This window comes from Botryllus schlosseri, chromosome 14 (genome assembly GCF_051294905.1).
Source record: "Botryllus schlosseri isolate E-star chromosome 14, Bs_hap1, whole genome shotgun sequence".
Lineage (NCBI taxonomy): Eukaryota > Metazoa > Chordata > Ascidiacea > Stolidobranchia > Styelidae > Botryllus > Botryllus schlosseri.
Window position 1 is genome coordinate 21,399,875 of NC_137249.1, and position 14,182 is coordinate 21,414,056.

Sequence of the window (14,182 nt, forward strand, 5' to 3'; positions counted from 1 at the left end):
CTCAAATCTAAGTCTGCTCAGTTACATATTTAATTAAGTGCAGGTGGTGTTACAACACGTTTTACAACGCTATATGACCATCAAACCAATGGATCATTTGACTTGATTGTTAAGTTCAGCGGCCGCATTGATAGAATGAATGCTTTTTTGCCCATGATGAAATTGTTTTCAAGTCCTATTGTAGGGCCACTGACCCTAGTAATTTAGAACTTGAGTTGCTAGACATGCAGTCAGATAGAATACATGACAATTAGTTCGTTCGTCTCACGAAAGTTTTTCTCTTAGTCTGCTGCGTTTGAGCCACTACAATATCTTTTTATTATATAACAAACCTAAGGTCACGAATTAACAACATACACTAAAGTAATTATGACAAGATACCAGCGATTATAATTATGAATTACGTGCCCCCAGCTCTGCAGGTAGGTGTAGTTGTGTGGCGAGATAGCGTAGTGGTATAATCCACGGCTGCAACACCGATGGGTTGCGGGTTCGAGTCCGACAGAGGTCGACTTCAGAATTCCTACCAAAGTGTTGGAGATTTATCTATGCTCATTGCTCATCCTCGCCGCCTCATCCGCGTAAGCGCTGTCTTACAAAATGCCTAGAAGTGCGCCGTGCTACAAGTCGGCAGATACGGAATCAAAAATGTAGAAGATCGGCCTGGTGTAAATGACAAACACCATGATTACGTCAGACGAACAACCTCTACAGGTAAATTTGATCATTACTAATATTATTGACGAAATTCAACTTGGGATTACCACCAACGAATTGCTGTTTTGGGCCTGATTCCAGCTACAACCCACGCTAACATGATATATAAGCGGCAGGAAGGAAGGAAGGACGTAGTTTATTTCTGTCCTTGATGTTCGGTAGGTCCCAATGTTGAGAAAGTAATTGTGAAATAACGATTGACACCCGTTTCAAGTAGAGTCATATGAGAATATGACGAAGCGAACATAAAATTCTGCCTTCAACTTAATACAGATATTGTACTGCAAGCTGCAGTTACGAGAAACGGCAAAAACGGCTCGGTTATGATATATATATATCACCAGCTGTTGATTTTTACTGCTTCGTTGTGGAAACCGCAATGTTTTATTTGACGAGTACAAAATTTCAGATATTTGTCCGGTGTACGTACGTACTAGATAGGCCTACTGCTCGCCAAGCAGCAATGGTTAAACTGCGTTCAAATAAGCATAACCAGACATCAACACATAAGTTACTATTTTAAAATAGGCAGAGCGGAGGCAAATCATACTGCTGCGAGGTAGTGGCGTGTGGAACGTGTTGATAACCTGATACACAGCACGGCGGGTGTTTTTGCAATCACGCTAATGTACGACGTACGTACATCGAATATCTATTTACTGTGGATACTTCTTATGCAATGACGCGCAAAGCTAATAGGCTGCTTCTGACGTAATAATTAGGGCGGTTTTTTTTTTGACATGTCAAAATTTGTCAAAATTTTGTCAAAATTGTAGCGTTAGGTCAAAATTTGTCAAAATTTTTCATAAAATTAAAAAAATTTTGACGTCTGCAATTTGTTTGTATCGTAGATTTAGCACTGTCGGTGAACTTATAATTTGATATTTTACCGCTTTTAGCCTATTTTATAGGCCTACCGTTGGAAACGGCTAATCGTCTGCTCACTGCGAATCATAAACGGTAAAAAAAAAAATAATAGGTAGCCATGGTGTTATGGTCAACGAACCGCAATATCCTAACTGAAGAAAGACTTCTTGTGCATTGCATCATTCTAATATTAAGAAGCGCATGATGAAAAATTGTGATGTCGACAACATTGTCAGAATGAAGCAACACGGTGTGTCACCAGCACCAGCAGTGTACGCACAACTTGAGTGTTGTCGGCCAACAACTGCTGCTGTTGAACGTCCTTGACAAGCTTCTTAGTAAGGACGTGCACTTTCTACCCAAGAATGTAGGAAAGCATCTCTCATTGTACTACAAAATATTTTAATTATTTCTACCATAATACATATTGTAACCACTGGAATTCTTCATAGGGCCAGATTTCGTTAAAATATTGTTTTTTTTTCGTGTAAAAACATGCCTGTTTCTAAGCCAAAAACGTTTTTTCAGGCCAAACTACTTCGTTAGGACAGTCAGTTCAAACCAGAAATGAAGATAAGTGGTGCAATTTTAACATTATGTGGGAAAACACCTAATTTGCATACGTTAGGTCAAAATTTGGTCAAAATTCAGTTTTTTTAGGTAAAAAAAAGTCAAAATTTTGATTTTTTAGGTCAAAATTTTCTTTTTTTTAGGTAAAAAAAAACGCCCTAGTATGAATGAGTAGTGGCGTTCGAAAATCAGACGTTTGTGCTATCACGAACCTGGTATAATATTTCTTCCTTGTTCACGAATGTTCATATGTCATAGTCCTTGTACAAATAAAAAGTAATCGTTCTTTCACAGAGAAATCGATTAGATATGGGAAGTAGTCGATTACGATTACGATTACTTCGGAATTTTTTCGAATGTAATCGATTGCGATTACGATTACTTGAAAATGCTGTAATCGTCGTAATCGATTACGATTACTAATCGCGATTACCCCATGTCTGCTTACACCTACATGGTTTATTAGACTCGCTAGATAGAAATTTGTGTACTGTACTTGTACTATAGCACTCTAGTATTTGTGAATTCAAATTGTACTCGTGTTACATAACAAGTAGCGATCCCCGCTGTAGTCAAACAAAGTTTTCGAATGATCGTATTATAGCTGACACTCCTGACAGTAACGCCTAATAAGTGTCTGATCCAAATGTTTCAGGTAATAAATATGAATATTAATTATTATTGAAATGTACTCTGAAGTACTCTACAAAGAACTGACTCTTTGTATACAGTAAGATTTTTGCAACAGCGTCAAATCTACTTTAGAATACGTATACTTGCATATCATTTTGCTTTCATAGTGCAATATTGGGTATCAAATATGTGAATAGGAAGCCTGTTTGTTTATCTAAGCATATCAACCATTGTGTGATCAACTATCATGTGCCCAAGAGCTCACATTAGTTACAAGGGAAGTGCAATGTTATTTCTTCAATGTCACTTTTCCAAATATTACCTCGGATCATAATGACCTCTTGTCTCAAAATTTCAGTCGGCCCACAATCCTTCGGACACACAGTTTACGGGGCGACTTGCAGATCCTTCTGTAATGGAATTGCAAATTGATAACGTACGTTACCCTCGTGACTTTGGAAAATACAAATGCACTTCGCGCTCCTCCTCTGGCCGAGATTCGAGCACTGTGGAATTGGTTAGTAACCGTTTCTATCTGATCAATCCTAGACATATAGTCATTTCTGTATTTTTACATGGGTGTGGGACATTTGATGTTGGATATATTTATTATTGGATATTAATATGAGAGCTATCTTCAAGTTCTGTACCAAGAACCATTTATAATTCAGTAAGCGGATCTTCGATCCGTTTTGTTTTTCTTATTTGTTAGACCGATATATTGCATTGTTACAGCAAAGTAGTTTGATGGCAGTTCCTTGTTTAACACTTGGTTTTTGTGTCGTAATTTCTTTATTGTCCACTCCAGGATAATAATTACAGTACTAAATTGAGTTGGTTGCGTTCCATTACTACCATACCACAATATCTGCTGGATATTTGTTGTGGTATTATTGCATCAGACACACAAAAAATGATATTCATGCTGATATCGTTCGAAAGCTTGTAGTGAATAAATTTACGATATGAACATATTATTTCGTGTAATTCCTAAATTCTGTGTCCTAAAGGGCTTGATTTGATATTTAGCTTATACTTTATGAGGATCGGATGTTTTCAATAACTTTATCACACATCTTGATTTGTATTTGAAGGTGGCAAAATACCCAGAACAGATAGAACCGCCGTATAATCTCAATTATGAAGTTCTGGGTCAGACTTCGGCTAGAATGTCATGGCAACATCCGTACGACGAAGATGTTACCGGCTACGTAGTCATCTACCGACCTTCCCAATCCTTGTCGGAAGAGAAACAGGTGATTTGAATTGTGCCTGCATATGACCTGTTCCCAATTTAAGACTCTTCCAATTTGATTGAGTAAGATTGACTGATATGCTGATCATTTCCAGACTGTTGAGACTGTGAACTCTAACGTTGTCTTGAGCGACTTGCTGCCGGGTGTGGAATACCAGGTCACTGTCAAAGCAAAGATTGAAAGTCGGCTGTCCAGTGAGGCACTGAATGGAACTATACCAGTGGCCGGTAGAGAAAAAACTGAAAGAATTCCGGATTTTCCTGATCAACCGAGGTATGCCTGTGTAAGACTACTTTATTGGTAAACGCGTAGGTCGTGAGTTCAATCTCCGGTCAGGTTACACCAAAGACCTGATCAGTTAAACTGGTATCCTTGGCTTCTTCGCTCAGCATCTCCGGGATTGCACGGAGGGGGGTTTAAGACCTAGAAAACCTTGCAAGGTTATTTTTGCATATTCCTTGACCAGCGGCATACTCACATCATATGCACGGATCGTAAACTGCTTCATGATTTCTTGAAGCTGAAAGGCTCCCACCCATTCTCGCAATTTCAGAATGTAGGCTTACAGTAATCATTCCGCTGCAACAAATACATTTGTGCCAGTTACAGGGCAGTACCATCGTCGGTGCGAAATCTGAGATTGGAGTCGATATCTGGCGAGAGACTGTTGGCTTCTTGGGACGATGCACCAGAGGAAGATTCAGACTTCTATCGGTACTGTGAAACGTGTCAGCAAAATTATGAAGCTGTGTTTGCATTATGCAAGGCACCAGCTAGGCATTGCGGCTAAATGAAGTTACTGAATTAACCTAATCCAGTATCAATATTAATCAGAGGGGATCAGTATAGAAGTACTCTTTCTAATAATTTTACATAATAGGCTACCCCAGTTTGATTTGCCTAAATGTGCTACTTACTGAAGTCGCTATGGTTATAGACTACTTTTCTTTTACTTCTACTATAAAGATTTTAATGTAAAACTGTTTACTTTGTACAATTTGGATTTTGAAAAGCAGAAAGATGAGTTGGTATCACTTTATAAGTGAAACTGATATAATAACTTTATGAAATAGCCCCTGTATCACGGTAGCGGGATCTAATTTCAAAGCTTGCAACTGATTTTAGTCTCATTAGTCGCTTTCTAGCTACACAGTTATTGTGTATGTGTTTTTGTTTTTGAGTATTTTTACATACTTTCACTTGATTTAATGATATGGTTAACAAAGCAACAAACTCACTCTATTTTTCTCTCTCTCTCTCTCTCTCTCTCTCTCTCTCTCGCTTATTGGCTGGTCGTGTAGATACATTCTCCAATTTCGAAAATATCCACTACAGATTATATTGCTGAAAGTAGGCCCCCTTTACCGAATTTACTCTCCAAACCACTTACTGGAGCATTTTTCTGACTTTCACTTTTTGTTTTCGCATGAAGAAGTTTTGACATGTCCTGCAAAACATATTGTAGTAGACTCATATTGAATTGAACCAGGGTATTTTCGATTAACACTCGTCAGAGGCATTCATCAGCAACTAGTAGAGAATTGGGAAAAAAATTGTATATCTACAATCGTATCATAAATTATGACGTCACTGGCATGAAATTTTGAATACTCGACTGTAATTTCAAGTAACTCGGATTCATTTCAATATGAGTAGGCCTATACTAATCAATTGTATAATAAAATTCTGTACCTCTTTGAAGCACTTGTAATTAAGTAAAAACTACTTCTAGTTCTACTTGAGTAGCACATTTGGCAACTTTGACGGCCTCTGATATTAAAATTTTCGGCATCCTATTTATTCCTTTCAAAAATTTATTTCAGTGTGGTTGTAGCCAACAGTAGGACAGGTGCAGTGGAGAGTTTCAACACCACTCAATCGTACCTGGAAATAGCCCTTGAACCGAGACAGGAATATCAGGTCGCGGTGTCTGTGGTACGGGATGGTGTGTCCAGTCGGCCGGTGTCGGATGTACTCAATTTGGGTAAGGAAGATGTGATGTAGTAAGAGTTGGTCAATAATGAAGTACTTCTGATTTTTAGCAGTGCTCAAGTACGTTCTGCCCAAATCCACCGCTTATATATTGTCAAAGATTGTTCCTATTTGTAGTGTTATTTGTAGGGCGATTTTTTTGACATGTTGAAATAAGTAAAAAAAAATTCAAAATTGTAGTGTTAGGTCAAAAATTGTCAAAATTGTTTACAAAGTCAAAAGTTTTTTGACACACTGCATTTCCTTTGTATCGTAAATGTTTGGACTCTTGGTGAACTTTTCATTTGAAATTTTACAGCTTTTAATCTGCTTTATAGGTCTACCGTTGTAGACGGCCCATTATTGGCTCATTGTGAATCATAAACGGCCAAATGAAATAAATAAGTTGACATGGTGTTATGCTGAGCGTACCGCAATATCCTTATTGAAGCAAGACAGCGTGGTTGGTTCTTATACGAAGATTTCAAAATTGTTAACAAAGTCAAACTTTTTTTTGCAACCTGCATTTTGTTTGTATCGTAGATATTGCACTGCCAGGGAGATTATCATTTGATATTTTACAGCTTACAGCCTACTTTATAGGTCTACCGTTGTAGACGGCTCATTGTTTGCTCATTGTGAATCATAAACGTTCAAATAAAACAAATAGGTTGATATCGTGATATGCTCAATGTACCACCATATCCTAACTGAAGCAAGACAGTGCATGGTTCTTATATCAAGAAACGCATGATGAAAAATTGTGATGTAGTCACTATTGTCAGAATGAAGCATCATGCTGTGTCACCAGCAATGTACGCACAACTTCAGTGTTGCCAGCCAACAACTGCTGTTGTTGAACGTTCTTTCCCCATTCTTGGCCCTCTCTCTACTAAGTAAGGGCAGACACTTTCTGCCCAAGAATGTAGGAAAGTATCTTTCGTTGTACTGCAACAAGTTTTAAATATTTCTCCCTTGATGCGGGATGCGACTACTGGAATTCTTCATAGTTCCGGATTTCGTTAAAATAAAGTATTTTCATGTAAAAATATGTATGTTTTTAAGCCAAATAAGTTTTTTGCGACCAAACTACTTCCTAAGGACAGTCAGTTCCAACCAGAAATGAAAGAAAATAGTAGCCTACAATTTAATCATTATGTGGGAAAGCACCTACTTTACATATATAAGGTTAAAATTTGGTCAAAATGAAGTTTTTAAGGTAAAAAAAGTCAAAATTTAGATTTTTTGGTCAAAATATTCCTTTTCTTGGATAAAAAAAAATCGCCCTAGTTATTGGTCATTTTACGGTAGTCGCTAAGACATATCTTAGTAGCCACGTCGGACTCCCTGTTTTAAGAGGACAACCTCTCAACCAAATCTGTTTTTCAAACTTCTTACTAGAGTAGGCTACCTTTCAGACTCATCGTTATTTAATTTCTACTTGAAATAGTTTTGGGAAGTCTTGGATATCGCTAATTCTACTTGTAATTGGGTCATTGCTTCTACATCATCTTGAGTAGTAATGTTGACTACTTTGGCCACCTCTGGATATAGTGTGTGATGATATTGAATAGTGGTAGTAACACTTTGATGTTTTCAGAAATGGAACGTGAGCCAACTCCTCCTGGACCCAGTGCATCTGTAAGTACTTGTAAAATATATCTAGCTGACTTTATTTTTCGAAACACCTCCACCAAATTTGCTGTCGTGACTTACACAACTGTGAGACTTTTAATAAAGCTCGAGTACAGAATTGTTGGTCGAAGAATATTTATATTGCCCAAATTTCTGGGGACAAAATTTGCTTTTACCTCATTTTCCTGCATCAGGCTGCCTATTACTACTATTTTTAAAGCTCAGATGTAACCACATATTCAACATTAAATCTGATGTATATTTTCATAGTTTTGGTGTAAAAGTGTCCGAAATTTAGGCACCACTTATCAGACTTAGCTCAAGCCCTACGTGGTGATGGGTATTGGTATAGTATGGATAAATGCTTTGCCTATTCCATTCTTGGCATAGTTGGATCCCTGTGCACTGTGCATCGCTTATTTGTGACATTGTTTCCTCACACACAGGTACCGACTCCGACCAATCTTCAATTCCTTAATGTCATGAGGTCACGTTTCACTGTTGTATGGGATTCGATACTAGATGATTCAATTACTGGTAAGAAATTGGTATGCTTATGAAGGAGCTCCTGTTACATTACTGCTATACAATTCTCACTAATAACTCAGTTATATTCAGATTTCAGGCCAATGCTGATATATTACAACTGGATTACTAAACCAATTACATATGTGTTTCTCTAACATTCTTTCGTGTTTTTAGGGTATTTCTTGGCGAAAACACACTGTAAATTTTTTACCGTTGGTGACGACACCAAAAAGAACGCGTTTTGTGTAAAAAAACTAAACACCTGAAAAGATGTTTCGCGTTTTGGTTTGGCGTTGTCAAATACTGTGTTGTGCCATATACCCGGTGTCAAAAGATGTGTTGTCTCATATAGGAGTTTTCTACACCGTGCATGAACCCCATTAATCAGACCTAAATCACCCTCTGTAGCTGTTCAAATTGATTACTAAACAATCTGGCGTGCACGACCTCTCCCCGCAGTGATTAAAATGAATTTCTAAATGTTCTGGCATACTAGGCACACACCCCGCCGCTTGTAACGCAGCATAAAAATCATTCCATAGTTTGCAATGAAACCATCATATTAAAAATCAACGACAGTAATAAGCATTAAGCAATGCTAAATGCAAGTTCTGCACAAAATCAATGACAGTAATAAGCATTAAGCAATGCTAAATGCAAGTTATGCACAATGAAACAGTACTGTTGCTAGTAGAAATAAAGAATTGTGGCACAGCATGAAATAATTAGATTGAAGCCATTTTAGAGCATGCGGTAACTAAGCATAAAGAACTGCCGCATATGACTTAATAACCCCCGAACTTAACCCGACCCTCAAATTAACCATTACATATAATCAAACTGACCCTTATCTACCCCTAAATGTAACGATTACCCAGCATAGGGCAGAATTCAACCCATATGCTAAAGTGTCAAAGGATATCACGGGACATGCTTATATCTCCACTGATCTACTGGAATGATGTATTACATTAGCGAAATACTGTAAAATAAAACAAGACAGTGTGACAAGATAAAAGTTCAGTATGGACTACTGTAAAAATCTTGGACAGTACTAACCAACCAAAGAAAGGGGCTTATTATGCCCTTACTGCATGTGTTCACATGTGTTCAAATTTCCTAAAGAAATTACTCAATTTTTCGGAGATATATTGGGTGTTTCTGTCGCCAACAACAAGCCTCTTAACAAATGCCAGGATTTGAAATTCCTTGGGGCATCAGTCAGTCAGTCAGGTTTATTAATATTTTCATCGTTTCAAAACATCACAAGACTGCGATACAATGAAAAGATAGGAGGGTGTCGAAACAACTTGGAGTAGCCATTAAGATCAGACACCCACCTTAGCCTAGGCGAAGTAAATAAGAGGCATGCACACTAGGCATGACACATCCCAGGCATAATAACATGCCATCATATCAATTAAAACATCTAAAACCGTTGCGTCTTTATCACCGCAAGGAATCGATTCCCCCACAGCTAGAATCCAGCCTTGGATCGAACCATCCTGATGTCTTGCGATGACTAAATGTGAAGTATCATGCTTCTGACTCTTGGTCTCTATGTCGAGGGCCTGAAACACAGACACATGTTCAAGTGTGCACCTACATGCGAATTTTGGAAATCGCTTTGAAAAAAATCTGAAATCATCAGGTAAGGACATCCATGAAATAGACCCATTATTAGGTTTCTTTCTATTCCGTTATGCTTTCCCATCCTATACAGCAGGGGTTCTCAACCTGGGGGGCGCGAAGAAGCGGTCACCTGAAAATATTTTTCGCGCCACGCACGATTGACCTACAATGCACGCGTGTTTCTCTACATATAGGCCCAATATCATATATATATATTCTCTCATCAACCTTCATAGTCGTCCATACCACCAAACCATCTGTTTGGGTTGCTAGCATCCCAGTTGGATTTTGTGATATGACGATAAGGGGGGCGGGAAATTTGTCACTATCAAATAGGGGGCGTGTCTAAAAAAAGGTTGAGAACCACTGCTATACAGTAATGTTTTCTCATCATATATTAATGGAAGTAGCAATTCGGCCTGATGAAATTGAATGATATAACGGTTACTACTAATGCTGAATCAAGATGAATTTTAGGTTCCAATTTACCTGAAAAATCTTATCCAATATATTCAATATTTGTTGATTATTGCTTCTCATGTCGTCAATGATTGTTGGCGCAATTATGCTCTTGAAATCTTCTCTGACCTGAGACAAAAAGTAATACCGACACGAAACACTGATAGAGGTGGCTGATAAAATAAGAGGGCCTTTTTGCTATTCACGTCAATGCTATTCACGTCAGCATTTTGATGACCTATGTAGCCTACGGCCGCATTCCAGTGCATAGTTGCAAGGAACTAACTAGGTGCCAAATACCCCTGTTAAAATGTCCACGGTCTATTTTCAGTGGGCTATGGACTAATGTCTCTATTCATGTCATCTTACTCAACAACGCACCCGAATCGGCAGGGTTCTAATGACTCGATTCAGGATTTTCTGATGACTCGAGTCATTTTCTCAAAACACGGAAATGACTCGACTCAAATCAATCTATGTATATCGACTCGACTTGGACTCGAGTCATTGCGCATGACTCGTACCAAGCCATATGACTCGAGACTCAGGCGGCCAAGACCAACATTTCATTGTAATTTCGAAGAATAGTAAAGTGACCACACTATTGATATTTCCTCTATTGGTACTGGTACTTGAAAATGTGACCAGAAACTGCTAAAGTGAGGAAAACTGGTATAACATGAATGCAATCATTCGACGTCACCAACCAGAGTTGAAAAAAGTGGATTCAACAAGAATGCTGAAGAGTACCAAGCTATCCAGTCACACGCTCATGCCCACGGATCTACTGGACTGAAATATATAAACGAAATATTGCAAAAGAAAGCAAAACAGTGTCCCAAGATAAAAGTAGAGTATGAACTACTTGCACAGCAATAACCAAGTCAAATTAGTGGGCCTATCAGGACCTTACAGTATGTGCTCAAAATTGTTGTTGAAGAAATTATTCAATTTTTCACTGACAATAAATTAAACACATATGTGTCATGCACTATCAAGTCGCATGCTATGACCAGTGTCGACGAAGCTAATGGGCTGTGTATTAGGGTTGTTCAAAATTTGGAAAATGTTTGGAATTATGCGTGTCCATCGCTAATTCTGTAGATTATTGTTACAAAACAATAATGGGCTTGAAAGAAGCTCGCAGGAAAGGCGCTAACATTTGTCTAAATGCGTTTGAAAGTCGTTGTTGAAGAGTGGGCGGGCAACCGACAGCAGAGGCGGGCAATCACGAAATCACGGTTTTTGATTGGGTAATCGGCTAAGCTTCACTGATTACTTCAACAGCTGACTCGGATTCGGGAGCTTCGCATTACTAAATTTAAAGTCTGTTTTGCTGAGGTAGAGTCTGTTAGTAGCGGTTGTGGTTCTGTACAAGCGCGTTGTGGGTTGATGAGTCATTAGTAGTACTGTAACACGTATTCTTTGAATGCTTCAGAGTCGATAGCAGTAGTTTATGATTTGAAGCAACAATAGTGCAGTCATGGCAGAGGCAAAACGGCGAAAGATTGCACACATGCCGCAGCGAAGAACAAGATCCAAATCTGAGCAGTACTTGGTCGGATATACTTGCGATTACATCTGTGGCTCGAGATTACCTACTATACGTGAAGTAATGAGTTACTTGCTGCATCTGAAAGAGCATTGTCCTCAGTCAACCCCTACTCATGAACTATGTAATTTGGTGGTGGATGATGTAATGACAGTGTGGAAAATGGCGACAATTGCGGCAATGCAGAAATCACATGTGGTGCAATCACTTCAAAACCTGCACGAAAGATGGCGTGATCTGAAGAAGAATCCGAAACAGGAAAGTGATCCCAAGGGTAAGAGGAGAAAATTCACTGATAATTTGGACAAGCTGTGGGATATTGGAAGTAGAGATGCCATAACAACAATAGAAAATGACATTTATCTATCACATGAAAGAAAGCTTGAAGACATTGCATTTTATGAAGATCAACGGCAATCTCGCCAGTCAATAATGTTGGGAAGAGACAAAATTCTGGCTAAAGACCTCAAAAAGAAAACAGCAGCCATTGCAGATCAAACTGTTGAAAACGTTTCACACGACTCAAGTTGTGACTATGTTGTTTTAGCATCTTCGTCATCTTCAAAAGAGGGTGACAGTTTGTGTTCAAGTTCTGACTATGATGATGATGTTGGACTTGGCACCTCGACCCAATCCATTAAACTGATGGCACCTAAAAATATTATGAAAAATACGCATGTGTCCCAAGCTCTGGATCGATTGCAAGTAACTGACAACGATGCTGTTGGGAGCATTTATTAAGGCTTGTGGAGGAGATATAGCCATGTTCTCCCTGTCAAGATCTTCAACGAAGAGAGCCAGGGAAACAAATCGCCTGGAAATATCTCAGGACATTTTGGAAAAATTTGCCGAAAATAGACCACAGCATGTTGCCATTCATTGGGATGGAAAGCTCACAGAGGATAGATTAGGAAATCGATATGAAGCTTTGTCAATTGTTCTATCTTGTCAACCTCAATACTCGGAAGGAAAACTACTTGGAATTCAGAAGATACAAAATGCGGCAGCAGGTCAGACACAAGCTGAAACTACTTCCGACATAATTAAAAAGTGGGATATACAGGATGCTGTAACAGCTTTGGTTTTTGACACCACAGCAAGCAACAGCGGCTGGAAGAAGGGTGCAGCGAAGATCCTTGAGGACCTTCTAGGAAAGAAGGTTTTTTACCATGCGTGTCGGCACCATGTGTATGAGCTAGTAGTCAAAGACGTCTGGAAATGTTTATTTGGAAAAGCAACAACCGGACCAGAGAACACATGGTTTGCCCACCTTAAGAAGAGCTGGAGCAGTCTTGACAGAAAACAGCAATTCAAGACTCTGACTATTCCTATATGCTTTAAAGAACGAGCAGCAATGACAGTTGAGAACTTCAAGCTACTACTCGCCAGAAAAGATTTCTTCGCACGGGATGACTACAAACAATGTGTGACTAATGCTCTTGCTCTTCTCGGTGCGGATGGAGATATACATCATCACAAACCTAGTGCAACACACCATGCAAGGTGGATGGGCACAATTCTGTATGCTCAGAAGATGTTCATGTGGGCTGATCAGTTACATTACAAATCTGAAGAAGTGGAACTGCTGCATCGCTTCAATTTATTTTTAGTTCTCTTTTATATCCCTGCCTGGGTTGCTTCCAGCATCGGTCGTGATGCAGCCGGTAATGACTTGAGATTCATCCATGACAAGTTGAGTTACAAGGAACATGATGAGCAAGTTTCCAAAGCTGCTTCACAAAAGCTTTTAAAGCTTGACTTGTATATCGTGGAGAAAACCGCTGTATATGCCTTGTTTTCGTCGAGTGAAAGCATTGAAACCCGAGAAAATATGGCAAAGATGCTTCTGCAGGTAGAGCGAACTTCAAGTTCCAGGAGAGGCCCGCCCTCGTTGAATGCAACTGTACACATCAACAAGGACACTACTTAGTCTGATTTTATTGGGCCACAGTCGTGGTACATATTTAATGTTTTTGAATGCTCTGGGGCGTGGCTAGCTCAACCGGTTGATGTTTGGCACTTATCAGATTCCTACACCAGAATGAGCTCCTACATCAGTTCTGTCAAAGTCGTTATGCCGCAGAACGAGGTGTAAAGCTAAGCACAGACTATGCTACAATCTTGACTGACAATGAACAACAAAGAGACAGTCTGCTTCAAGCTGTGGAACAGCATAGGAAGACAGTTGGAGACGGCAGGAAGTAAACTCTAATCAAAAGCCTGTAATCTTCAACTTGTGCCTGACAATGCAACACTGATCTGCAACGTACTTTTTTAATGTCTTTTGAAAATAGTGCTTTTCGCCTTCATTCAATTGTGAATAAAAAGTGTAATATGCGTTCGTTTATGGGTGAGACGTCGA

General features: G+C 39.0%; 2 protein-coding genes across 2 annotated transcripts in view; one reads left to right on the forward strand and one right to left on the reverse strand.

Moving 5' to 3' along the window:
* Positions 1-9,151, forward strand: part of LOC145455395 (fibronectin-like) — a 28,435-nt gene extending 19,284 nt beyond the window's left edge. Inside the window, exons 11-17 of the mRNA XM_080333365.1 lie at positions 3,146-3,304; positions 3,882-4,043; positions 4,138-4,316; positions 4,647-4,757; positions 5,867-6,027; positions 7,615-7,655; positions 8,096-9,151. Of these exons, the coding sequence (XP_080189491.1) occupies positions 3,146-3,304; positions 3,882-4,043; positions 4,138-4,316; positions 4,647-4,757; positions 5,867-6,027; positions 7,615-7,655; positions 8,096-8,209 (927 nt within the window). The 3' untranslated portion in view covers positions 8,210-9,151. The remainder of the gene's footprint in view (positions 1-3,145; positions 3,305-3,881; positions 4,044-4,137; positions 4,317-4,646; positions 4,758-5,866; positions 6,028-7,614; positions 7,656-8,095) is intronic.
* Positions 1-14,182, reverse strand: part of LOC145455404 (kinesin-like protein KIF14) — a 245,977-nt gene that overhangs the window by 137,586 nt on the left and 94,209 nt on the right. The window lies entirely within an intron of this gene.